Source organism: Pinus tabuliformis, chromosome 7 (genome assembly GCF_031772625.1).
Source record: "Pinus tabuliformis cultivar Carrire ecotype Pingquan chromosome 7, CPIR1, whole genome shotgun sequence".
NCBI classification, from domain to species: Eukaryota; Viridiplantae; Streptophyta; class Pinopsida; order Pinales; family Pinaceae; genus Pinus; species Pinus tabuliformis.
Window position 1 is genome coordinate 190,326,362 of NC_142293.1, and position 27,534 is coordinate 190,353,895.

The following is a 27,534-nucleotide window of genomic DNA, read 5'->3' on the forward strand; positions in this document are numbered from 1 at the left end:
AGTGATCGCCTTTATCCGAAAAGGTGCCTCCAAGAGCAGAGCCAACTTGTTCCTTCGAGGGCCGACTTGGCAGATTGGATGGACAAATGACAGTCAAAAATTCAAATTTTACTTCTTTTACAAGGGTCACAAACAACATGCCCTTTTACTTTTTATTTTGACCAAAACAAAGCATGAAGAACATGCTAGAAAATGATAATAATTTTTCTTCTTCTTTTTCTACATAAATACACATTGATAAAGTAAAATGACAATTATGAAGACCGACCCTAGTTACAATTTTAACACTCCCCTTAACTAGGTAGGTATTCATAATGACTCATAGGGATATTCTCTAGTTGAAGACTTCTATAAGAAAAGATCCAGATTGATAAACATCATTATAAATATCATCATGACCAGCAATGTCAAATTACCAAGACCTTGACAAATAAGCTCTATCTCTCCACTAGATCAGAGCACAATGTTGGGAGGCATTCAATAGGACACCACACAACCACCTCTCCAAGGCACATACTCCACCTAGGTTCACCAAAGTATGTCCTCCACAGGACCATTTCCTAATCTGTTGTCACAATACTTGACACAAGGAAATGTTGGTCCTCCGGACCATTCTTATACCAGATCAATGTACTTGACTTATGGCTGTTAGTCCTAGTCACAGTACATGTCTCAAGAATGTCGGTCCATGATGCTTATCCAATCTACCATTCTCCCTATCCGTGTTCATGTACTTGACTTACGGCTGTTAGTCCTAGCCACAATACATGACACATGGAGAACTAGGTGTCCATCCTCACTCCCTCTCAACCTGGGAGGAGTAATCCACAAGCCCAAGCTTGTCTTGGAAGTATTCATACTTCCCTTACATTAGCTACCTATTCATCCGTGGAGATCTGTTGTAGCTTCTTGGCTCCTATCTACACCATACTCTCGAATCATAAAGTGCTTCGACCTTCCATGAAAAAACAATTTATATGTCAATTTTTATAGAGTATCATGATTGAATCCAACACCTCGTCAAATAGTCCATCAAACAATTTACGGAGCCAAACTACTTCACATCTAATTGTACACATTGCCATATCTTCTGCTTCCGAAATGCAACAAAATCCTGCTTCATGCTCCTCTAAGAAACCATACCAGATTCCCAAGTTGTAGTGTAAGATCCTTCATGTCAAATTTTGCCTCCAAATCCCTCTAAAGTCAATATTTCTACCTTTCACTCATGAGTTCTTCTTTCCCAAAGTACTAGGTCTTCTTTAATCATGAGGCTCCTACGAAATCTGGGTTAACACTTTCAACTGAGGCAAATTATTCTTTCCTTCTTACTAGGAGATCCTTCTTGCTTCCATGTTGTTATCAGTTGCATGCTTGACTTCTCTCATATTTTAAATTTTCTTCTTTAGTACACATTGGAAAAAGTCCTTATGTTTTGCTTCCATTTTTCCAGTTCTTCCATTTGTTGCCAAAGCCTGAGCAATCCTTGCTATTGACTTGCAAACCTTACTAGGAGGATATAGAAGAACAATTATAACCAACCAAAGGATACATAGACAAGAGATTAACCAAAAATTAAAGACAATAATAATAGTCTCAATGAAAGAGAAAAGGTATAGAATACTTATCTTTTGAAAAGAGTCAACTCCCTCTTAATCTATGGACTTCTTGTATTAACTTGCAACTTTGTCAGCTCCACCTGGTATCCAGCTTCTAAGACAACATCATCATGCATAGGCTAGGGTTTCTACTTCTTTCAATGGAAGCAATCAATCCTAGGGCACAAACCCTAGATATTTCTTATTCAAACCTTCGGTAGGGTTTATAGATCAACACACTTGCATGATCAAGACTTTTCCTTTCAGCTTCTTCTCAACTTGCTAGGGTTTTTGTAAACCTAGACTCTTAATTTGCAAGTGCCTAAATGCCAAGATCCTAAATTTCTTACGTCATTGATTTAATCGACAGTTAATCTCGACTTCATCACGCTAAGCAACCATTGTATTTCATCGTGGTAGATCTCAATATTTAAGAGACTTTGGCATTAACTTTTACTCGAATATCCTTGGCTTGTAACATTGTAGTTTTGATACTTGACCTTCATATCAGACCTTGAATCTAAACAAGCCATGTCACAGCTGAGCTTCAAAAGGATTACATATATGCCACACTTCAAGTTGTATTGTAACTAGGATCTCAAGCCAAACCAATCCAACAATTTCTTTAAGCTATTTACTTTGAAGAGACATTAGATTGACTTTCTGTAATATGTATGAACTAGATATCCTTGTAAGATAGCAACAGATTTGGGTTGATCAGAAGGTTTTCTTTCTAAGGCTCACATAATTTTCATAGTCATGCCTAAGGTTATTCAGCCTCAATTAGTAGCCTTGTGGTGTTTCGATTTTGAGCAATAAGCTATACCTTGGTTCTTATAGGTATAGCAATAGAGAACCCTTTATCATTGTAGTGCCATGTTCGCATTAGGTCAAGGGACAATCTTCAAAGAAAGTGTAAGATGCAATTCTTATAAACACCAAAGCATAGAACTACTTTTGATTTTATCATAGTGATCATCACAAGGATGATACCCTTCTTTTGGAGAGCCCTGCAGCTTGATTTGATTTCAAACTTAACCTTGACACCACAAAGATGAGGCTTGGTATAGATTGTATTTCCACAGACTTCGAACTTCTATAGTAATAAAGTGTTTTCGGTTCGCATCCTCAAATCCAAGGAATTTCAAGGAGAACAGGTGCCACAAGTAGCTCAGCCTAGGTTACAAAGATATACTGTCACGGGTATGCACTGTCTCAGAGATATAGAAGCCATAAACTTTACTTGTATTACTGAGATGAGTTACTTTTAGATCTCGCATAGATTTCAAAGACAAAGAGCCTTTAGATCCTTCAGATGACGTGTTCTTGGAGGAGGACGAATACACACTTGGATTTTAATTTAGATTTCTAGTTTAGTCTTCATATTGTTCAAAGATGAACTTCGCACAGGTTATATGAATTGGTAGGTTGTTCTTCAGACTTGGACCATAAGAAACTCGAACTCTTACTTGTCCTCTTTCCACGGGGATAAAGAAGCTCAGTCTTTAGGTCACACTTCAGAGAGTTTGGATACTTTATAATTCAGATCACAGTCCTTGCTTCACAGATATATATCACAGTTCCATGACTCGCATAGTTCCACAAAAAAATTGGCCTCATACTTCATGACATTCCATAGTTTTAGAGTTTCAGATCACCAAAAATTGAGCTTTGTACCACAAGGATAACACAGGGACTTGACCCTTCTTACACGAGAAGTTTAGGTTCTTTTACAGATATGGACAAAAAGAAGCGAGGTACTTCACATATGAAATTCGGACCTGTTACAGAGCTATTCACAAGGAGATTCGGACATACCATATTGTACTAGGATCATCATTATTTGGATCACAAAGAGGGTGGGAACCTCTAGATTTCTTCATAGGAATAGTTTGGACCATAGAACAAAGATAAGACAATTTCAGGATGTGGTCCAATGGTTAGGTGGGAGGTTTGGTTGCCACAAGTATCATGGTCCAATCCTGGGCAGGACTATGTATGCTTAGGCACGATTTCTTCAGTTGAAAAGAAAAATAAGACAACTTCTTGAAACTAGCTCTGATACTATGTTGAAATACGAATGCAAGAAAGAATTTCTTAACATGAGAATTACTTGTGACTATTTATATATGTTTTCCATTTAGCATTTTACTTCATTCATTAATTCATCGAGCAATTATACAAATACAATGCACAAAAAGACAAGGAACATCAGAAATTAGGCCAGAGGCTAGGGAAAAACCCACAAGGGGAAACCCAGCAATCCTTTCACTATATAGTCTTTAGTCAACAGGAGCAATCCAAATCATTGATAAACTGACCAATAACCCAAGTGCCAATTCAGCCTTCCATCAATAAATCAAATTCTGCCTTCAATAAGTCTACCACATGCCTGTCCTTAAATGTCATGTCCCACAGAGATAGAGTGTCTTAGATGGCTCGCATTCCACAAAGATAATGACCCTTCCTGCAACTCGCATTTCACAGAGATAACAGCTCTTCTTGCAGCTCGCATTTCACAGAGATAACAACCCTTCTATAGCTCACATTCTTCAGAGATAATGGTCCTCAAGTAGCTTCCCTTCTCATAAAAACGCAGTGCCTTATTAAGCTCGTATACCATAGAAAATATGCCTCAAACATCCGAATAGATGAACATCGAATTGCTTGCTTTGTGGTGGACTAATGTTGTTGATATATAGTGGTTGCAAGCCGACTTGTTCCTTGGAGGGCCGACTTGGCAGATTGGATGGACAAGTGACACAGTTAAAAACTCAAATTTTACTTCTTTTACAATGGGTCACGAAGAACATGCAAGGTTACATGAGATATCCATCTTCACGGGTGCGTTTGTAGGAGTGCTTATGCATTGAATTACCATTTCCTCAGCTTTAGTTTTTTTCCCAACAGTCAATCATAAAACCCAAAATTTTACCTTTTATTTTCTGTTTTAGGTTTAGATTAGGTTTTATAGCAGTAAAACATTCATTTTCAGCCATAGAATACCTAGATGTATAGGGTTTATGAGCATTTGTATGGTTAAAAATAGATTTTATCATCATATTTTGCATTGTTAAAATGTTTAACAGTTTTCTTATGACTGGACGCCTCACATTTTAGGGCTGTTAGTGCCTTTTAATTTTCAAAGTTTATATGTCAATTAAAACCAAGTTTAATTTTCATTTTCAGCCCCAATTTCCATTGGTATTTAACTTGTTCAAGAGATGTCTTATTTGTTAAGATAATAACTTGCATTATTGCTGAAATCTATCATCTTTTCTTAATGTATTGTAACAGCCATAGCTGTTTCTTCTTTTGTAGTGTTTGGGCCCTGGGGTATCCTCTCTGACCTATATTGTCTTGATAAACATCTAAAATTGTCTTGGGAACTTCATAAAACTGAGATCGCTTAACATATTTCATCATCAGGGTCAATTCCGTGGCATTCCAACAATTTCCGTAAAACAGAGTTATTAACGGGCATATTTTAATTAATTATGCTTAAGGTGTTGTTTCGGGCCGATTACTTGGAGAAACACCTTAGTGTAATAGCTCGTTGGAATTGGGGCGAAAAGATCTACAGGGCAAGATGATGAAAAGGGGCTTTGGGTGGCCAGTGTGACCATGGAGGCAAATTAAGCATTTTCCGGCACTAAAAGTGACTTTAATTAGTTTATAAAAGTCACTTTATTAAATAAAGAAAGGAGTGTTTTTAAATATTTAATTGAAGAGAAAAGGTAAGTGAGTTACAAAAAGGGAAATGAGGGTGTCTCTCCTCATTCATTCGTGCATTTTGAGTTTTTGGAGAAAAAGAGCTCCTAGAGAGAGCTTGAAGGAGAAACTTAGGGTTTTGGAACCCTAGCCATCATAGCAGACTTTGATGTTGAAACTAGACACCCTAGTTTGGATTCAAGAGTAAAATCACACAAATTTCACCACTAAGCTTCAAGAAGGAACAAGATTTCCGAGAAATAATGAGGTATTCATGTGTTGTTAGTGGATTTTATGGTCTCATTTGGTATTTTCCATCTCATTGTGATAGGCTGGGAGATACCCATGAATTTATCAAGTGTCAAGCTACTGCTGGGGTCGATTTGGTAGCTAAATCTCACACAGCTAAGGGAGATCGAATTTCTGGTGCCATTAGATGAGTTCCGGAGCCTAAACAGAGGAATCCCTTCCTTTCCTTGCTGGATGCATTGCTATACTTGGGACGAGAATTTCTTGAAGAGAAGGAGATCGAATCTCCTCACCTTTGATGATAGACGAGTTTTCCTTTGCTGAGGTCGTATTTCTACCATTGGGGACAAGGTTTACATCTGGTATGGCCCACAGTAATCTCCTGAGCATATAACTGGTCTGGAGGGTCGATTTTCAGTTGTGGAGGACATATTTCTTGTTGACTGTAGTTGTTGTTCATTACCTCAATTTCTGAGCTTGGGTAAAGGCATATTGTGGGGACTTCTTTATTAGTTCTAAGGTTGTGCTAAGAGAAGGCACCTTCCACCATTCTTAATTGCTGGACAATCAACCAAAGAGGGTCCACACTCTCCCATGCACCTGGGTCTTCACTTACAGCAGTCCAATCTACTTCTGGAGCTGATTTTAGACATCTAGACCAAGACTGGAGTGGAGGCAAGCATTTCTGGGCAGCATTATATCAGGTTTACTGTTCCTTGGAAATCTGTGCTATTATTTCTCTGGTTGTGACTGGTGTATGGACTTCTAAGTTCACTCATTTCACTGTATATCTATAACTGAACTTTACTTCTGCTATATACAATTGTGATGTGCTGAATATTGAAGGAAATATGTTCTGTGGACTGATTTTTGAATAGGAGGAGGTGTTTTTTATGATCTGTTTGTGTTGTTCATTATAAATTGTTGGTTGCTATATACTGTGGTTGGAACACCAACATTTGGGCGCTATTAAACTGCTGTAAACCACTGTTTGAAAAATCAGAGTTACACAGTATACCGACAGCCATGTGTACGTGACATGTTTGACGAAATGTTTGACTGAAAGGTTCTTTGAAAAACTCGGAAAAATTGTGGTACTTTGGAGGGTTTTCTTTGCGGGAATTTTACAGATCTATATTGCTCTATTGAAGAAGTTGACGGTTGAAATTTTCCGTATAACTGCTTAATGATTGGAATGCCCTAAGAAGTTTAATTGTAACATTGGAAGTAGTTTTCAGTTTGAAAATTTGTACTAGCTTTGATTGCACTAGAAAATCAGCATTATTCCCATGTCAACTTTTGCCAATTTATGTGTAGAGTGAAAGCAAAAGGTGACAGAATTGTCTCTACATTTTCGAATGATTCCTACATTTAACAATTGTGTTCTTAGTTCCCATTCCATCTTCATCAGGAAAGTATATAGTAGAGAAATGGCATCTGCTAAATGTTGTTTCAGATAAATAACAAAACTCTTTTCTTCTCATCCATGTTCAATTTGATAAATGATTGCACTTGCATTCTAATAATTCAATTGCAAATGCTCTTATTTCTGTCTCCCAGAAATCAAGTTTATCCTATAATTGAATGTATAAAAAAATAAATTGAGGTTTTGAAATGGAATGACATTTTGGTGTAGATCCGCAGGGCTTGCCTTTATGTGAGTTTTCATTCAACACAAATAACTCGGAAAAAAATCACTTTCAGAATGGTTGACAAGACAGGAATAACTTTCTTGGACCGCTAATGAACTAGATTTCATAGTTGAATTAGCAACACCAAAGAAAGATTTGGAAAACCTCATCAGTGAATGAGTGTTTATACTGAAGGACAATAACAGACAAAAAAGAACTTAAGTACAAAAGGAAAGTCACTATGGACTCTAATATAAACAAATTTCATATTTACCTTTATAAGGTGATCTCTTCGTTGAGGTTCAATTCCATGAACACCAAATATCATTTTTTCGGCTGAAACATCCATTTGTAACGGAACATCAAAACCAGCAAATGCAACATCTCTTCGCCACTGCAAAAGGGTTAAATACGAAGTTTAGAAATTGAAAATTCTTACCATGACCTCTTCACATTGCAATGAATTCTTAAATAACATGTTCTTCGTCTTAAGACTATCCAAACATGTTCTTGCATAATATAAATAAAACATAGACTAGTATGGGTTTCTTTATTTAGTGCAGTGGCTATTTCAGCTTATTAAAGTATTTGTTATTTATAATATTCAATTATATTTTACAGCTTAATTTTATGGCAGGCAATGTTGCTAAGATGCACACCCGATTAAGCCATGGGAGTATAGCTAGTCGTCCATTAATCACTTGACAAATCCTCGCTTACCTCTCATATAAATAGAGGAAGGAGAGAGTCTTTCCATAACATACTCATTCACTCTCTCTCTCTCTCAGGGATATAGGATTTCTTGGTCTTCTTAAAGTTTGTTGGAGCATCTTGGAGTTCCAGGGTTAATGCTTATCACTTGGAGATTTGAGATTAGGGTTTTGAGAGAAAACCCTATAGTGGATTTGTGAAGAAAAGAAGAGAAGGACATCTTGCCTTGGAGGTTGTGTCGGGGATATTCCTGCACTTGGATCTTCTTGGATCATCCAGGGTTTGATTATTTACCCTAGCTAGGACTTTTTTGATAGTTGGAGTTTTTATACAAGGTTTGAGAGAAGGAAATGGTATGTACTTGTACTTCATCTTGAGCATAAATATGAAGTTACCAGCTATCCACATCTTCTGTCATTTTCAGATTTGATTTTCAGCTATATATATCTTTATGTTTTGCTACTTATAGCCATTTATGTCTTGCTGATTGGACATAAGTAAAAGGGAAAATTGTCAAATGATTTGCCATCTAAGAAAAAATATATGGGGCTGACTTGACTGCTGTTATATTGCTGTAAAAGTGCATTTCCAGATCTGATTATTGGCTCATAAATTGCCCTAGAAGGGGCTGAAACTTAATCTCTTTGTTTGGTATATTTTCTCCTTGAATTTGTTGGAAAGTTTGGGGCTGTTTGAAGTGAATTATTGTGATCTTTCAACTACTGTTTTATACTCTAATTTACAGAAGTTCAAAAGGCTAAAAATTCGAGGGCTAAAATCTGGGAAACCTTCTAGGGAAGAAGGTGAAATTTCAGTTTTGCATTAATTGCCCAAGTGCATGAAATTTCCACAAGGCAATAACCCCCCTAGAGCTTTTCTAGGTAGTTTTTCAATATGAGATAAGGAATCGCCCAATTGGGAGGATTATTCATCCCATTGAGAGTATCAGTGTGACCATATTGCTGGAACTACAGGAATAACGCATCAATTTAAAGAAATGGTACCCAGAGTGAAAAGACTTTGGACATCAAGAACCACATTGATGCCACCTAAACCGATAGAATACACAGGTGGAGAGTTGATAATCGGATATGCTGAGTTTGACATTGTGAAGCCTCCACAAGAAATTGTACTGCCACTGACAAACATGACCTGGAAATTTTTTACAAGGTATGGAAAGCACTTGAGTTGTGCAGCTCACTTATAGTCAATGAAGTTGTGGGTGATTTCAGTGAGAACCATAACTCTCTGTTTCTTGATGTAGCCTTCCACTTTTAATGTCTGTCGGGTGGGGACATCAGTGAGTGCATGCATGGAGACTGTGTATACCTCTAGTTCAACTGGCATTGTTTCTGTAGTGGGTTCCACAGGAACCTCTGTGTTGGCCACCTGGTCAAGTTCCTCTTCTAGGTTAACTTCAAGAATGAAGAGTCAAGATTGTTCAACAGATTTATGCCCTTGAAACCAGTAATAGTTCTTCTGAAAGCAAAGACGCTTACCACATCTTTCTTCTACTTCATTAGGGTAATACTGATTGTAGAAGGTGTAAAGAGCATGGCATCCTTAAATTTATTACTATAAGGGTACAGAGAACAATGAACGGCAAGAAACTTGTCTTTAATCTATCAAGCCAACTTGATGGTTGTGGAGATGTCTTTAAGTGATGCATTTTTACCTCAAGTGTTATTGGTGTTTTCAGATAGTGTTGTTGGCAAGGTAATAGAAGAATTACAATGTGATATCTCAAAACCCTAATTCACTAACCATCCTAGTGGAAGAGCCCGCTATTCTTCCATACATGAAGAATGCCAGGGTTTACAAAACAATGTGCACCACCCCAGTGAAGTGCCCACCTTGTAAGTTCAAACTTCATCTACAATAATCAAATAACTTTGCATATACCACAGAGCAGAGCTGCTAAGTGTCTCCCATGGAACAGAGCTGTAGAAATTGAAACTGAAATTAAAAATCTATTAGCATCCAAGAATAACTGAAACAGGTCAATGGAACTTGAGGGTACAACATGCACTAACAGCTACAAAGGAAACGCATAATGCATTTCCCAGAAAAGAGAAGTCAATTCTAATTCTAAATCTAAATAAGTAATAGAAGTGTCACTAGCAAAAGGAGTAGGCCAACGCAGAGTGTCACCACATTCATGAAAATTTTGGTTGAATATGGAAACCCCCGAAGAAGAAAATGTCTCATGTGTAATATGTGCATAATACAAACTACACCCAGGCAATCTATAAAAAAAGAATCCTCAGAAGAACCAGTTTTCCACTGCACCAATTGGTTTACAGTTTCGCATGACAGTCAATAAAGGCCATCTAGCGAGGACAAACAGAAATCAAAAGAGTCCTGATTGCTGGACAATCAGTTTGATTTCTTTTGAAATCACTGTCATTCTATGGCTGAGATTACTCAAAAGGCATAAAATATGGATGACTTCAGAACATAGAGTTAAGTAACTGTTCCAATATTGTCACACATGACCAAATATGACTCACCAAATCACACCTGGGTTGGTGTCAAAACCAAACCGAGTCAATTCTTCCCAGAAAAAAGTCCCCAACAGAAAAATCCCATCAACAACTGAACAAAAATGTGAAAGACTAACCTAGACTTTTCAATTATTCAAGAGTTTTTCAAAATCTGAGAGTTTGACTTACCAAAAACTCTGGAAAACTTGTGAATTTTGTGTTAAAGAAAACAAATTGCCAAGTTTTCAACCAGCATTTGACCGAATTGTACTCTTACTCTCAGGGCCAGAGGAATTTTTCCATGTTGTAATGAAAAAAATCATGATCTTATGGCCCCCTTCCACCCATCCCTCCAAATGACAAGTGCTTGACCTTGGCTCTTGCTATCTTTGAGGCTGAAAAGCCTCTAGGCCCAAATAGGGAAATAATGGGTAGGAACCCATCCTCACTTATCAAAGCCATTTGTTGGAGGATGGGTGCCACACCCCAAGGGCAAGGATGACCCTCCACTAGACATAGACACGATCCCTGTTAGTTTTTGTAGCATCAGAGGTGTTCTAGTCTCGTAACTTTGTGGAGAGGCTAAAACACAGGAGTTCTCCATAACCCAGAAATCGTTTCTGGAAATTCCACCTAGAAATGTCTCAATTAGATTATTAGCCTATTTTTAAATATTTCCTAAGTCTGAAGTTTGAACTTAGGAAAAGTGGCTAATTAATTAGAATTAATTGAGAATGTGTGAATCATATAGAAGCCACTAGACACAGACACAATCCCTGTTAGTTCTTGTAGCATCAGAGGTGTTCTAGTCTCGTAACTTTGTGGAGAGGCTAAAACATAGAAGTTCTCCATAACCCAGAAATCGTTTCTGGAAATTCCACCTAGAAGTGTCTCAATTAGATTATTAGCCTATTTTTAAATATTTCCTAAGTCTGAACTTAGGAAAAGTGGCCAATTAATTAGAATTAATTGAGAATGTGTGAATCGTATAGAAGCTCACACGGATCAACTGGGTAATAATCTTAGCCATCAATTAAGATTCAATCTTGGTCATTGGAGTCCCAACAGAAGATTATAAGAAGTCGATGGGTAGATGGAGAACACACACACGAGAGATCGATTTCCATGGGCAATTGGATTTCCAGAGAGCAGCAGCAGTTGCCAAAAGAGTTAGAGCAAGAGAAGGGAAGCAACGACAAAGAGGGGCAGGGACAGTGAGTCCGAAGGAAGAGATTCCAGTTCCAGAGAGTCAGCTACAAGAGGGCCGAGTTTCCTCAGTAAAGCTGCGTGGTGCTAGCACAAACGCTTTAGAGGCAGAGTTTGATTTAACCAGACAGAGGGTCGATTCATAGTTGCTGGAGGCTGAGAAGATTTTCGGAAGGTGCCAGCGAGTCATTCTCAAAGGTTGGATTGGGCAAACAGCCTAATCAGTTGTTGTTCCAAGCAAAGCGTCCTAGTGCCTGCGCAGATTTATTTCATGTCCCCATTTTTATTTTTCTCTATAGTATAGCCAAGATGGGTTTCCAAGGTATGTGATGGTCAGGTCGCAGGAGCAAGATTACATCATCAAGGGTCCCGGAGGAGTTTTGAGGAGTTTTTATGGGATCTGATGGCATTCGCTTGGCATATTCCATCATCTGCATAACTTGCCTTTTGTTTTGTTGCATTCTGACAACTTTCAAAAAAATAGCATTATTATGGGGCCTAACTTAATTAATTATGCTCAAGGTGGCATTCCAGGAAGATTATTTGATGGAACACCTCAGTGTAATAGCTCGTTGGATCGGAACAAGAAGATCTACAAGGTGGGATACTGAGAAGTGACTTCTAGTGGCCAAAGAGAGTATGGAGGGCGATTTACCACTTTCCTTAATTAAAAATTACTTTAATTAATCATTTAATTAAGGAAAAATTGATTGGAGGAAAAGGCCCAAAAGTGACGTAAGTGAAATAAAATTAAATTAAAAAGTCAATTAAGATAAAGTCTAGAATAATAATAAAATAAGATGCTTCTAGAGGCTTGGAGATCTATCCATCATATTTATAAAAGAGGAGGAAGAGGTCATTTGGAGACATCTTGGTCTTGAGTATTTGTCTTTGTTGTGGATTGGAGAATTTAGTTCTCTACCATAGTAGCCCCAGGATGAAAACCCTTAGGTGATTGAGTGAGAGTGGACGAGAACCCATCTCTCCCCTTGGTGGATTCATTCAGAATTCACAGGTGATTTTAGTAGATCAATATTTTTAGAGACCCATTGCAGCTTTATGGTTGATCTTTTGAGGGCATCACCTCAGCCATATTTCTACTCTATGTACCAGCATATTTTCTTATTAATAAAATAAGGCTAAGATTCTCTGCATGTTCATCTTGTTGATTCTCAGTTGCAGATTGTGTTTTTTTCAGTTTGCCTTTAAATTTATGGTTGAATGTTTGCAAATTGTTATTGAAATGGACAGCTTAAATTTTTGAAGCAATTTTAGGCAAAATTTATATTTGGGACATTACAGTGGTATCAAAGCTGGTGTTCCTGCCAGCCTAAGGGTTAATTGTATATCAACTTCAGGAACATCAAGGGTTTATGAGAAAATCCATTGTGGCCACCATTTTACTGAAGAAATATCCTTTTATTAAAGAGGGCAAATACTATTTTGGCCCAATTATCTCAAAGCCAAATATCTCATTTTTGGCCAAGATTTACTAAAAGGCCAAAAGTTGAAATTATTTTAAAGGGGGCCGTGAGCAAATTTGATCGATTGAATTATTAAGAGGTTGAATATTTAATATATTTAGCCAAGATTTTTTAAGCGGCCAAATTATATCAAATTATTAATTTTAGATGGGGCCGTCAAAATCATATTAAGAAAAGGTGTCAACATTTGGGGCCCGATTATTATCATTTTGGAAGCCCAATTATTATTTTGAAGTGGATGAGGATCGAATGAAAAATTAAAAGCAATTTTGAGGCTGAGCATTGGATCTGGGTGCCAAATGGAGGACGTTATAGTGGAAGACGCACCCATCAATTCCAATGGACAAATTTCACTGCTTTGGCTAAGGCCAGATTTTGTATGCTTGAGGGCCGAATCGATTATATTCAACGCAGAGACCAAACTACCAAATTTTGTCGACTGCCATTACTCTCTGTCAAAGGACCAAGAGATTTTTTTCCGATCGGTTGCCATTGCATATCCTGGGAATTATTTACCTGTTGCATCACTTGAGAAGAATCCCTCAACAGAATTTTTCAGTATTGCAGGGCATTAATCTTTGGCCAAGTTATTATCTCTTCAAGAGGATGGAACTCCAAAATACCAACTCTCGTGGCAGAATTGGAGATCAAACACCAAAGCAGAAAAGGGGAACGATTCTCTGAAGCCACAAGCTAGATTTAGGCAGAGAAGGAAAGCATATTCCCTAAGGCCGAGAACATCACTTCTTCCAGAATTTTGGAAGTTGAAAGCTTGTGGGTGTGACTGCTTTTAGGGGATGCTGATTTGCAAACTCTTTTACGGTATTTCCAAAGATCGAATATCCATATTACGGACTCAATGCTCCATCTAGAATTTGCTCAACAAGGAGACCAAGCTATATGTTGAAAAATGTGTAACTAGGTTCGGTCTTCATAAATATGAAATGTACTTTTAATTCTTGTATATTGTAAAATGAAAGAAAAACTTATTTTTATTTTTTTTGGAGCATGGGTTTCATGCTCAAGGTCTTTTATTTTACATGTCAAGCACCCATTGAGTACTTCTAGGATTTGTCCTAGGTCAAGAAGTCAAAAGAGTCATTGTCATAAGTTAAAGACCCCATTGGGCACATTGTAACTTGTAAAGAAAATTATTTTTGTCATTAAAAGGTGTCAAAATATCCTTCAAGACCAAGTCGGCCTGGCAGGTGGGACGTTGGCCTAATTTGAGGAACCACGTCCACCTTAAGAAGCCTATATAAAGGAGGGAACTTTACCTCCTTTGAAGACATTCATCACCCACTCATTCAAGTGGAGGAAGAGGAATAAGGCAACGAAGAAGACTTGTTTCTGAGCTATTTCTCTCTCACACATGCAAAGGAAGGTTAGGGTTTTTGTTGTTGGTCTAGGGTTTTTCTTCTTCAGGTTTGATCTTGAAGAAGGAAGAGAAAGAAGGTCAGTGAAGGTCACGTTACGCCATCCTCAAGCACCAGAAGAAGGAGAAAGCCAAGCAAAGGTATAAAAATGTCTTGGGGGGCCAAAAGAAGCTCACACGTGTGGCAACAGCTGCTGCTGGGAGGACCAAAAAATTCAAACCTGTAGTAGAGGCCAAAATTCTGAAGCTGGGGGTCGAAGTTATGCTGTTGGAAGAGATTTGACAAAGATTGACTTGGACAAAAGAAGCACATCATCAGAGATTTGCAGGTTTTCCTGTCAAGTGGAGAGGTTTTGGCCCTGACTCACAGCCTACATTCTGTGTTCTTGTTCTTCTTGTTTTGGTAGTTTTTGATGATATACAAACATAATAATAAGCAAAGAAGCTAATAAGTAACAAAAAATAAAAAGAGATCACAAGCAATTACCAATAACAAGAGAAATAACTCTAATCATTGCCCTGTAGATTTATAAGTAAAGAAGCTAATAAGTAAGAAAAAATAAAAAGAGATCACAAGCAATTATCAATAACAAGAGAAATCACTCTAATCATTGCCTTGTAGATTTATAAGTAAAGAAGCTAATAAGTAAGAAAAAATAAAAAGAGATCACAAGCAATTATCAATAACAAGAGAAATCACTCTAATCATTGCCCTGTAGATTTCTCAACATGGTATCAGAGCTAAGTTTGGCTAAGGGCATTATGAAGATCTCTACTACAGTGAAGAAGTTTCTAAAGAAGTGTTCAAAGGTAGCAAGTCATCTCAAGAAGGGCTTCAAAGAAGTATGGAATCTTCTATTTACTCCAAAGAAGAAAGTGATCAAGGCAAAGGACAAAGGACTCTTCTCAGCATTCACTGGCACATTTCGAGATGAGAGCATTTGAGTGATCGATAGTGGAGGATCAAGACATATGGTTGACCATCACAAGCACTTAAAAACATTGTCAAAAGGAAAGTTCTCTTACTCTTTAGAGCTTGGTGATAATAAGAGCTATCATGTGAGAAGAATTGGATCAACCTCACTAGAGTTGGACAATGGAGGAAATATTCATCTCAACAACATCTTATTTGTTCCAGGTTTGCATAAGAATTTACTTTCCATTTCAAGTCTAGAAGATAAAGGTGATAGAGTGGCTTTCATTGATGGAAAAGTTGTAGTATGGGGTAAAAATTCAAGCATAGAAAATGCAAGAGTGATTGGAATTCGTGAAGGAAGACTTTACAGGCTACTAACTCCCTTTGCTCAAGCTTTAGTTCACATTGAAATCAGCCCATGTGAACTTTGGCATAGAAGATTCAATCATCTCCACTTCAAAATCCTTCCAACCCTAAATTCAATAGTAGATAGAATCCTCGACTTGAAAGAAGACCACGAAGGAGTATGCAAGGGATGTGCATTAGGTAAGAACACAGAGACCATTTGGAAGCAGTGCTTCAAGGTCAAGAAATCTTGGATCTTATTCATTCTAATGTTTGTGGTCCTTTGACTCCAAAATCTCTTGGAGGTTGTCTATATTATGTCACATTTAAAGATGATCATTCAAGGAAACTTGGGTTTACTTAATGAAATCCAAAGATGAAGTATTTACCAAATTTCAAGAATTCAAAGCTGAAGTAGAGAACCTTACAGAAAGAAGAATCAAGATTTTAAGGCCTGATAATGGAGGAGAATACACATCCAAGGAAATTATAAGCCTGCTGTAAGGAGTCTGGGATTAATAGGGAGTTGATAGTCCCATATAATCCCAAACAAAATGGAGTTGTAGAGTGAAAGAATTGGTCCATTGAAGAAAGTGTAAGAGCTATGCTACATGATCAAGATTTACTGAAATTTTTGTGGCGTGAAGCTACGAAGACCATTGTATACATACAAAATCGAAGTCCCCACAGGTCACTAGATAACATGACACCTGAAGAAGTATTCACTGGAAAGAAACCCAACGAGGATCATCTCTGAATTTTTGGTTGTCTTGTCTATATTCATATACCTAAGGACAAGAGAAAGAAGTTGGATCCATCAAGCATGAAGGGAACATTTTTTGGCTACAGTAACTCTTCTAAGGCCTATAGGATCTACATAAAGGAAGGACACTGAATAAAATTCAGTCGAGATGTGATATTTGACGAAAGTATTGCATTCAAGAAATCAAAGGATCTCCCTATGGACTCTGATGATGAAGAACTTTCGGTATTTGAAGAAGAAGTTACTAGGGAGGAAGAAGAATCAAATCATGAAGATGAAGGTCCCAGTGAACCTATACAACCTGTGGTAATCCCCGAAACTAGAAAGAGACCTAATTGGTTGAAGTCTACACTACTTGATGCAGAAGGTCATGGAGTAGTTCAAGGCACATTCAGGGAAAGCAAGAAGCCCAAACGATATTCTGGGTATGCAACCTATATGACGAAGTTGATAGAAGAAAAGCCATCCACCTTTGAAGAATTTGTCACACACCAAGAATGGAAGGATGCCATGAATGAAGAGTATCAATCGATAATGAAAAATGGAGTTTGGGAGATCGTTCCTAGGCTTGAAGACAAATCTGTGGTAACTTCCAAGTGGCTCTACAAGATTAAACATGCAGCAGATGGAAGTATTGATAAATATAAAGCAAGATTTGTGGCTAGGGGCTTCTCTAAACAAGAAGGCATCGATTATGAAGAGACATTTGCTCCGACAGAAAGGCATACAACTATAAATTCGTTGGTCTCTTTGTCAACATTGATGGGATGGAACATCCACCAAATGGATGTCAAGACTGCATGCCTGAATGGCACAATTGATGAGGGATTATATATAGAGCAACCCTTGGGATTTGAAGTTAAAGATAGTGAGGCATATGTTTGCAAATTGAAGAAGGCATTATATGGCCTCAAGCAAGCACCAAGGGCATGGTATGCTGGGATGGATGCATACCTACAGAGATTAGTTTTCACAAAGAGTCTTGTTGATACGAACCATTATATTAAGGTTGTGAAGGGAGAGATGGTAATCATTCTTCTGTATGTAGATGATCTTCTCTTGACAGGTGTGGAAGGTCGATTGAAGAATGTAAGAAGCAACTAGCAACAGAATTTGACATGAAGGATCTAGGGCTTGTTACCCACCATTTTGTGGGTGATATCCCTAGGCGAAAAAATTTCTCCAAGATGGTCCTTAGTCGGAAGCCAGCAGCAACCACCAACTAGCTCGTTGTGCCATTTCTCAACCACCTGAGCCAGCGACATGTCCCTCACCCATCTACCATGATCGTATGTTTGAAGGTGGGCCTCCCGAACCTAAAAGTATGCCTTTTCATTTGGTAATTGAGTATTATAGTTTGCTTATCATGGATACTTCTGGGCATGGATTAAGGGGGGGATTCGATAGAAAGAATGGGCTAGGTTTGTGCTCCTATCCCCTAGACCTCTTTTGGATGTTAACCTTGTACCCTAGTCCCATGGGATCTCTTTTACTGACCCTTGGGCTTTAGGGATGGTATTACATGGGAAACCCCAATTTTGGTTGTGTGGGCCCGCTCCCTCATCCATATATATTACTCCCCTTCCATTCATTGTAACCCCATTCATCATTTCTCTCACCTAGGTCCACATTCCTCCACTGGGTCCACATAGGGTTAACTTTCCCCTTCCCCTTGCCCACACCTTGGGTCGGGCCTGCAATGATGCTTCGAAGGTTGACACAGCTAAAAAGAAAAGTAAAAGCATAATTGGCCACATTCAACAGGAAATGTACCACAAAATGCAAAAGATGGTCAGGACAAACACATTGAGCACGTGGACAAAAGCTAATACATAAGCTCTGTTGTATCTCTGAGATGATAATGGTCAACTGTCATGCCAGGGCATCCAAGATAATTGTTTTGGGGCTTTGTTTTAATTTGGAGGACCAACGTAGGAGACAGATTTAAAACAGTGAGGCTTAACCTTTTGAACAATATTAATGTCCAAATAGAGGGCTGCTATTAAAATTCACATAATGATTTTAGCTTATAAGATGGTAGTGAGCAAAAACAGAGAAATGATATGATTATCACAGTCTTCAGATTGAAAATTAAATAATCATAAGTATGAAAACCTTTAAACTATGTTCAAAAGGTTTAATAGAATATGCTTAAGCTTACAAAATATGTTGATGATTTATTGATTTAGAGGGAATTAATTAAACAAACAGTTCATTAATTCATTCTCTTTACAAATTATCATTTCAGAAGCTTATAAGAATAGATTGAAACCCAGTTATTCCTACCTAGTTATCTCTGTAAGACATAAGAATATGAAGAAAAACATAACAAATAATACTGGAAAAACTTACAGGAAACACAAAACTGTGTAAATCAAAATTCGGAATCCTTTGCTTTTATATTAATGATCCAAAAAAGTCAAGTACATTTGAGGCTTCAAAAATGCTTCTTCAAGGGTGCAATCCTTGATAACTCGTGAAGAGATTTATTTATACAATAGTAGAACTGAGAAAATATCCTAAATTGTTTTTACAAAAATAGATTATTACAAAATCAAAATCAACACTGCTAGTTGATCTGGCACTATTTTGGTGCTGAGGTGTTGATGACTGTCGCTGGAAAGTTGAAAACTGTTGAAGCTAGCTAACTGTTCCTACAAACACTGAATGTTGTTAGATCACCCTTCAGTCAAGTAAATCTGTCAACTCTTTGCAGCGTTTCTTTTCTGGAATAGATATCTTAATTACTCTTCTATAGATTTCATCCATCTCTATATATTTAGTAAAAGTGGGTTTTACTAAAAAAATGTGTCTGATTTCATTCAAAATAGAGAAAGTATCCCTGAGTGTATTTAATATTAGTGCTAGTGTTGTTGAACCTCTGATGTTTGAAACTGAAGCTGCATGTTTGCCAACCTCTGTCAGCGTCTGAACATAATCCTCAATTGGCATCAATTTGTCATTGATCACAAGCATAGAGGGTAAACCCTTGCTGGTCAAGGGTTCTATCCTACTGAAAAACCTCTGAACTATGGTATTGACATTGCTGCACTTTTCCTGTAGTTGAAGGATGAGGTTTTTCTTGGTGATGATCTTCTTTACCTCCAATATAGTTGTTGTTCTATCACTTATGCCTAATTCCTCAAGCTCATAGCTATCTTTGGAATTTAGGAACTTGATTATATCAGAGGCAATTTCTGGCATATCCTCAAGCTGTTTGGTAATGGTTTCAACTGCTTCTTGGGCTTTCTCTAAGAGATCTTTCTGATCAAACACTATCTTGATATAGGGCCAAATATCCTTGATTGATTCTATAATTTCTTCCCACAAAATTTCCTTTGCTAAACCCAATTTGTTTCCAATGAAGGATTCCTTGAGTTCCCTTTGTAGTACTTCAATCTGACCTTTGACTCTGTTCAACTCAGCTGCATGTGAACTGTCTGCTACTGACTTCATAAGTCGTAACTCCTTGAGTTCATCCTTCAGTTTATTAATTTCTCCTGTCTGGATAGATAGGTTCTAAACAGCTTCAGCAAGTTGTTCAGCTCCTTCTGCTGCACCTATAGTCGATGTTGTAGCTGAAGTGGAAACTTTGGTGGTGGGAATCGCTGTAAGGGGGACTATATCCATTGGAGTTTGAGCCTTGTTAACAACTTCCTCTTTTTCCTTGACCAGTTTTTCTATCTGCTCCTCCATTTGTTTGATTTGCAGATTTTGTTCTATGATGAGCTTCATCATATCAGACTTCTGAGTTTTTGTCTCCTCAATTTCTTTGGCCATTGGGTCCTCAGAAGCTGGCAATTTCAGCTGCTTCTTTAATGTTGCAACTTCAACATTCTTTTTCTTAATAAGCTCTTCTACAGCGTTTATGTTTGAGGGATCATATCCCATCTTCAGCACTAGATTCTCCAAGGATTGAATCTTGGTATCCTTTGCTAATGAGGAGACTTTCTCCAACTTAAGTTGTGACTAAGTGTTGGCCAAGGTAACCTGCATTTTTGACAAACTCATGGCAGTGTTTGTCAAGGTTGAAGCAATCATCTGCCCAGTTTGTTTGTGCATCTCAATTTGATCAATTGGATGCACATCCTTCACATTGAACTCAAAAGAGGCTTGCTTTTGATATTGAGCAGCAGTCCTAGGCTGTGGAACCTGAGCCTGTGTTGATTTGTGGTAGCATCGAATGTGCTCTAGCCACGAAATTTGGTGGAGAGGTTGGGGCACATGAGATCTCCAATACCCATAAAGGGTTTGGGTGGATTCTAAATATATCAGGAGATATTAAAATAATTAATATTTTTAATGGAGTCAAAATAAAATATTAATGTGTATTAATATGAATCTATGTTAAAATGGTCCAAAAGACATGGATCAAGCCAGATCTAATCTTAGCCGTCGATTGGGGACTTAATCTCGGTTGTTGAATCGTCAACAGGAAAAGTATAAGAGGAGGCTTGAGGGTCACTTGGAGAGCACAACAGATGATAAGTTATTCCATTCTCTAGAGCGAAGTTCGCTAAGAGAGATAGAATCAGTGATTGTGAGAGCAGCTGAGGACCATTGAGTACAAAGGAACAGAGAAGGCAGAGATTGTGTCAGGACTCAGGAGAGCAACGCAACAGCCGAAGAGGGTAACGCAGAGCCAGAAAGGGCTCACACAGGGCCACGCAGAGGCATCCAAGTGCTGCGTGAAACACCAGAGGGGCCAGCGTAGTTGTCGCAAACGCTCCCAGAGCTGACGCAGGGCCTCTTGGGGCTAACGCATGGCCAGCGTAAGACAAAGAGGGGCTGACGCAGTCCAGATTGGGCAGACGCTGGGGTTGCAGGAGCAATTTTGTGCTGACGAGCTTCCGGAAGGGTTTTCCGAGGTTTCAGCCAAGAGATTTCTCTCAAACTGTGAGGTATAGCTGCTAAGGAAATTCTCTATTGGGTAGGCCAGTTACGACACCCAGATTGTACTCTGATATTGCTTAATAAGAAAACCCTCAGATAGTTGCACCGGTTTTTCCGCATTCGGTTTTTCCTGGGACATTGGTCCAAAAATAATGGTGTCATGTGACGTGTTTGTTCTTGTTTCTTTTAGTTGTTAATCTGTAATATGTTGAGCATGCACTGGTGTTTATTTTTAGTATTTACTTTGTAAATAATTTGTTAAAGAAAAATAAATAGTAGGTAGGAATAAATCAGAAAAAGTGCATGGAGGGTTTCTAAATTAAGTAAAATTAGAAACTTCAACATGGTATCAGAGCATGATTGCAAATTACAGGAGGACTAAGAGACATCGGCCATGCAAAGCAATAGCAACAGAAAACAGTTGTCCCGAGGTGATAGAAGTTGTTTCTAGCAACACAGAAGCCAGAAAGTGTGGCACAGAGCCAACCAAAGCCACGCAGAAAAAGTCGGGAACTGTGCAGAGCCTCAGAGAGGCCAGCGTTGCTGACGCAAAGGGCCAAAAGGTTGATGCAGGGCATCCCAAGGTTGGCGCAGACCCATCCAAGGTGACGCAAAGCCAACGCGGGGCAGAGAAGGGTTGACGGAGTTCACAGAGAGGCAGTTGCTAGGGTCTAGAAGGCTGCAGGAATATTGCAGAGTGGAGCTGGTGAGGTACTGTAGTCAGAACAGTCCCTGACAGAGCAAGGCCAAAAGAGTTGTTACTGAGGGTTTCTAGCCAAGGAACCTGGATCAGCAGTGCAGTTGCAAAAGACGATCAGAGTAGGGGGCATCTCGACAAGCGGCAGGAGGATTTCTAGGAGGGAAATCAGGACTCAAAGATAGTGTTGCGAAAATCGCGATTTTATCGTAAAACCGCGATTTTTTAATTTTACTGATAATATTGCCTGATAAATATAAAGTTTTTTTCCAGTGATTTTTTCCAAAATATCGCGATTCGAACCGAAAAAATCGTCGACCATGCGGATGGCGCGTTTATAAAACAACAAACATGATTTTTTGAAACTCATTTGCACAGACAGCGGCATGCCGACAGCGACGGGGTTTTGAAGTGACCTCTTGGTCATTTGGGAGCTGAATTCGCTGATTGGAGGAGAAAAACGGAGTGAGCTAAGAAGGAGACAAATTTTCTCCATCAAACCGGTATGGGCACCAAAATTTTGTGTTTTGTAACTTTGTTTTGGTTTTTTTTATGTTTTTGGTTGGGTTTGGAATCTGGATAACCCATTGTTTATCAAAAGAATTCAATGGGTTATCAAATATTTTTGAATTGACTTGAATCTTGATGGGGTTTTTGTCATTTGATTTTTCATTTTGTTAGTTAAAATTTCTTAAATTGTCAAAAATTTCATGTGCTTTGTTATGTTACTCATGTATGTAATTTTTTTTTAGTTTTTATAAATTGTAAATTTGTAACTTGTAAATTGTAATCCTTATTTTGCCATAGATTTACCGAATCACCATTCAACTTCAAAGTTCAAAGTCAAACTTCATCTTACAAATTTAAAACTCAAGAATCCAGAGTTCAACCAAGTTACAAACATGCCAAGGAAATTGGACCCTCTATGGGAATTTGGTAAACCTGATGGAGGGTTTGATAGAATGAACTTGTCTTGCAAGTTGTGTGGGCAGCATATGTCAGGGGGGTTTTACAGATTGAAGTATCACCTTGCACAAATCCTTGGATTTGATGTAGGGCTTTGCTCAAATACAAATCCTGAAATCATCCGAAAAGCCATGAGATTATTGGAAAATTTAGAGCACAATAGAGACGCCAAAGCAGAAATGAAGAAGCAACTAAAAAAGTTTGTGTTAGGCTCAGGTGAACAAGGAAGTGGCACTGGTTCTACTTCAGCATCAATGTCTACAACCAATACGGTAGTTGCCTCATCATTTTTTGTTCTTAGAACCACGCCTAGTTCACAACCATCTATCAATTCAATGCTTAAAAAAACTGAGAAAGAACAAGCTGACAAGTTGTTGGCCAAATTTCTCCTTTGGAGTGATATTCCTTTCAGCGTTGCAAGGAATAATCAATTTTTCCAACCTGTTGTTGATGCTATTGCAACTGTTGGCCCAGGGTACAAAATCCCTTCTTATGATCACTTTAGAGGTTGGATTCTTCAAAATGAAAAGTTTGACTGCACCAAAAGATTGAAGGAGTTTAGGGCATCATGGGCACAAACAGAATGCACTGTGATGTCAGATGGTTGGACTGACCAAAAAGGGAGAACCCTTATAAACTTCTTGGTTAGTTGTCCCAAGGGGACAATGTTTATGAAATCTATTGATGCATTTTCACATATCAAAGATGCAAAAACTTTATGTGATCTTCTGGATGTATTTATTTTGGAGGTGGGTGCAGAACATGGTGTCTAAGTCATAACGGACAATGCTGCAAATTATGTTGCTACTAGCAAGATGCTTATGGAGAGGCATCCTACTTTATTTTGGACACCTTGTGCTGCACATTGTATTGATTTGATGTTGGAGGACATAGGGAAAATTTCCTTTGTCAAAGATATTGTTGAGTCATCAAAAAACATTACAAAATTTATATCTCTTCAAGCTAAGCACATATAAATTTTGTAATGTTTTTTGATGACTCAACAATATCTTTGACAAAGGAAATTTTCCCTATGTCCTCCAACATCAAATCAATACAATGTGCAGCACAAGGTGTCCAAAATAAAGTAGGATGCCTCTCCATAAGCATCTTGCTAGTAGCAACATAATTTGCAGCATTGTCCGTTATGACTTAGACAACATGTTCTGCACCCACCTCCAAAATAAATACATCCAGAAGATCACATAAATTTTTTGCATCTTTGATATGTGAAAATGCATCAATAGATTTCATAAACATTGTCCCCTTGGGACAACTAACCAAGAAGTTTATAAGGGTTCTCCCTTTTTGGTCAGTCCAACCATCTGACATCACAGTGCATCCTGTTTGTGCCCATGATGCCCTAAACTCCTTCAATCTTTTGGTGCAGTCAAACTTTTCATTTTGAAGAATCCAACCTCTAAAGTGATCATAAGAAGGGATTTTGTACCCTGGGCCAACAGTTGCAATAGCATCAACAACAGGTTGGAAAAATTGATTATTCTTTGCAACGCTGAAAGGAATATCACTCCAAAGGAGAAATTTGGCCAACAACTTGTCAGCTTGTTCTTTCTCAGTTTTTTTAAGCATTGAATTGATAGATGGTTGTGAACTAGGCGTGGTTCTAAGAACAAAAAATGATGAGGCAATTACCGTATTGGTTGTAGACATTGATGCTGAAGTAGAACCAGTGCCACTTCCTTGTTCACCTGAGCCTAACACAAACTTTTTTAGTTGCTTCTTCATTTCTGCTTTGGCGTCTCTATTGTGCTCTAAATTTTCCAATAATCTCATGGCTTTTCGGATGATTTCAGGATTTGTATTTGAGCAAAGCCCTACATCAAATCCAAGGATTTGTGCAAGGTGATACTTCAATCTGTAAAACCCCCCTGACATATGCTGCCCACACAACTTGCAAGACAAGTTCATTCTATCAAACCCTCCATCAGGTTTACCAAATTCCCATAGAGGGTCCAATTTCCTTGGCATGTTTGTAACTTGGTTGAACTCTGGATTCTTGAGTTTTAAATTTGTAAGATGAAGTTTGACTTTGAACTTTGAACTTTGAAGTTGAATGGTGATTCGGTAAATCCATGGCAAAATAAGGATTACAATTTACAAGTTACAAATTTACAATTTATAAAAACTAAAAAAAAATTACATACATGAGTAACATAACAAAGCACATGAAATTTTTGACAATTTAAGAAATTTTAACTAACAAAATGAAAAATCAAATGACAAAAACCCCATCAAGATTCAAGTCAATTCAAAAATATTTGATAACCCATTGAATTCTTTTGATAAACAATGGGTTATCCAGATTCCAAACCCAACCAAAAACATAAAAAAAACCAAAACAAAGTTACAAAACACAAAATTTTGGTGCCCATACCGGTTTGATGGAGAAAATTTGTCTCCTTCTTAGCTCACTCCGTTTTTCTCCTCCAATCAGCGAATTCAGCTCCCAAATGACCAAGAGGTAACTTCAAAACCCCGTCGCTGTCGGCATGCCGCTGTCTGTGCAAATGAGTTTCAAAAAATCATGTTTGTTGTTTTATAAACGCGCCATCCGCATGGTCGACGATTTTTTCGGTTCGAATCGCGATATTTTGGAAAAAATCACTGAAAAAAAACTTTATATTTATCAGGCAATATTATCAGTAAAATTAAAAAATCGCGGTTTTACGATAAAATCGCGATTTTCGCAACACTATCTTTGAGTCCTGATTTCCCTCCTAGAAATCCTCCTGCCGCTTGTCGAGATGCCCCCTACTCTGATCGTCTTGTGCGCCCCACCATTACACGGTTTGCCACCAGTTTTATATCTCTTCAATCCCTCTTGAATTCTATGTGGGATGTGAAGAGAATGTTTCTTTCAGAGGAGTGGCGTGCTTTGACAATGAGCCGCAAACCAGAGGGAGAGGCCATATGCAGATTAGTTTCATACCAGGAAGACTTCTGAGCGGGAGTGCAGGAGGTGTGCACCGTTACTGAACCTTTGGTAAAGGTTCTTCGATTAGTTGATTGTGAGAAGCCCGCAATGGGCTATTTGTATGAAGCCATGGACAGGGCGAAAGAATCCATTCGGGCCTACTATGACGATAAGGGAGATGATGGGTTTCAGAGACAACTCCTCTTATGGGAAGTGATTGATGAACGATGAAACAACACACTCCATCGTCCCATTCATGCTACAAGGATCTACCTGAACCCCGCATTTTCTTACCCATGTGAGTTCGTATTTGATGCTAAGATCATGGATGGGTTCTTAACCTGTGTTCAAAGGATGGTGCGATCTCCAATAGAACATACAGAAATCTCCAAAGAAATTGAAACCTACAGGATGGCAGGTGGCACATTTGGCTTTGACATGGCTGTGACTGATAGGACGACTAAAATGCCAAGTATTTTTTAGTTTGTTTCAAATTTCATTGTCTCTTCAAGTTCATAACTTCATACTTTGCTTCAACTTTCAAATTTCATTTTTTTTCTTATGTTTATTTAAAATTTTATTTGTAATTTTGTTGTAGATGCATGGTGGAGAATGTATGGTGCCAGGGAACCCCTTCTACAAAATCTTTCCATTCAAATCCTTAGCCAAACATGTAGCTCCTCAGGATGCGAGCGCAACTGGAGTGTATTTGAAAAAATACACAACAAGAAGCGCAACAAGTTAAAACTTAACACTTAAAATATTGCAAATTTCCAAATAATTTTTTGAATTCATTAAACAATATTTTTTTTATAATTATTATTTCATGATCTTTGTACAGGTTGGAGTCCCAGCGACTTAATGACATGGTCTATGTCTACTACAATCTTTGATTGTGGGTGAGGCAACTTGAGAGGGCACCTGATGTGGAGGCCATCTCATTGGATGGGATTGACACCACTGCTACATGGAGGGTTGAGGCCGAGAGGCCTCTCATAGAGTCTGTCGATGATTGGTTAGAGCAGGAGGTAGTGGAGGGGGACGAGGAGGAGGAGGAGGAGGCGAAGCAACAGGACGAGGAAGTGACACCACCTACCCGGGCTACCCATGCCACCAGTAGAGGACGTGGTCTACCTCCTATAGCTCCTAGTTCTTCAGCTTCTAGAGCACAGCAAAGTCCACTGTCAACTCCACCGGCATCTACATCTAGAGGGAAAGGGAAAGCTATTGCATTTTCTCGCAAGAGGGGCAGAGGAAATAAGTAGTATTAGACTTTAGTTATTTGGTTCATTTCATTGTATATGACATCATGACTCATGATATGACTCATGAGATACATTATTATATTTTTTGTTGATATTTTGAGGCTAAGTTGGGAGTCATGAGTCAGGACTTATTATTCAGGACATGATTCACTGTTATGTGTGATGTAGCAATAGAAATGATATTAAACATCTTATATATTAATTCTTTTATCATATTTATGTGTCAATGTATTTATTTTATGTTGTAGATGCTTTAGATATTAAAAAAATTGAAAAAAAATGAATATTTTTGTATGTTATGACTTT

The 27,534-nt window shown here is 38.2% G+C and overlaps 1 protein-coding gene across 2 annotated transcripts in view; it reads right to left on the reverse strand.

The window, feature by feature from the left end:
* Window positions 1-27,534, reverse strand: part of ABCI20 (non-intrinsic ABC protein 9) — a 92,564-nt gene that overhangs the window by 30,118 nt on the left and 34,912 nt on the right. For both annotated transcript variants that reach the window (XM_089457950.1, XM_089457949.1), the window contains exon 3: window positions 7,464-7,583. In XM_089457950.1, the coding sequence (XP_089314076.1) occupies window positions 7,464-7,583 (120 nt within the window). The remainder of the gene's footprint in view (window positions 1-7,463; window positions 7,584-27,534) is intronic.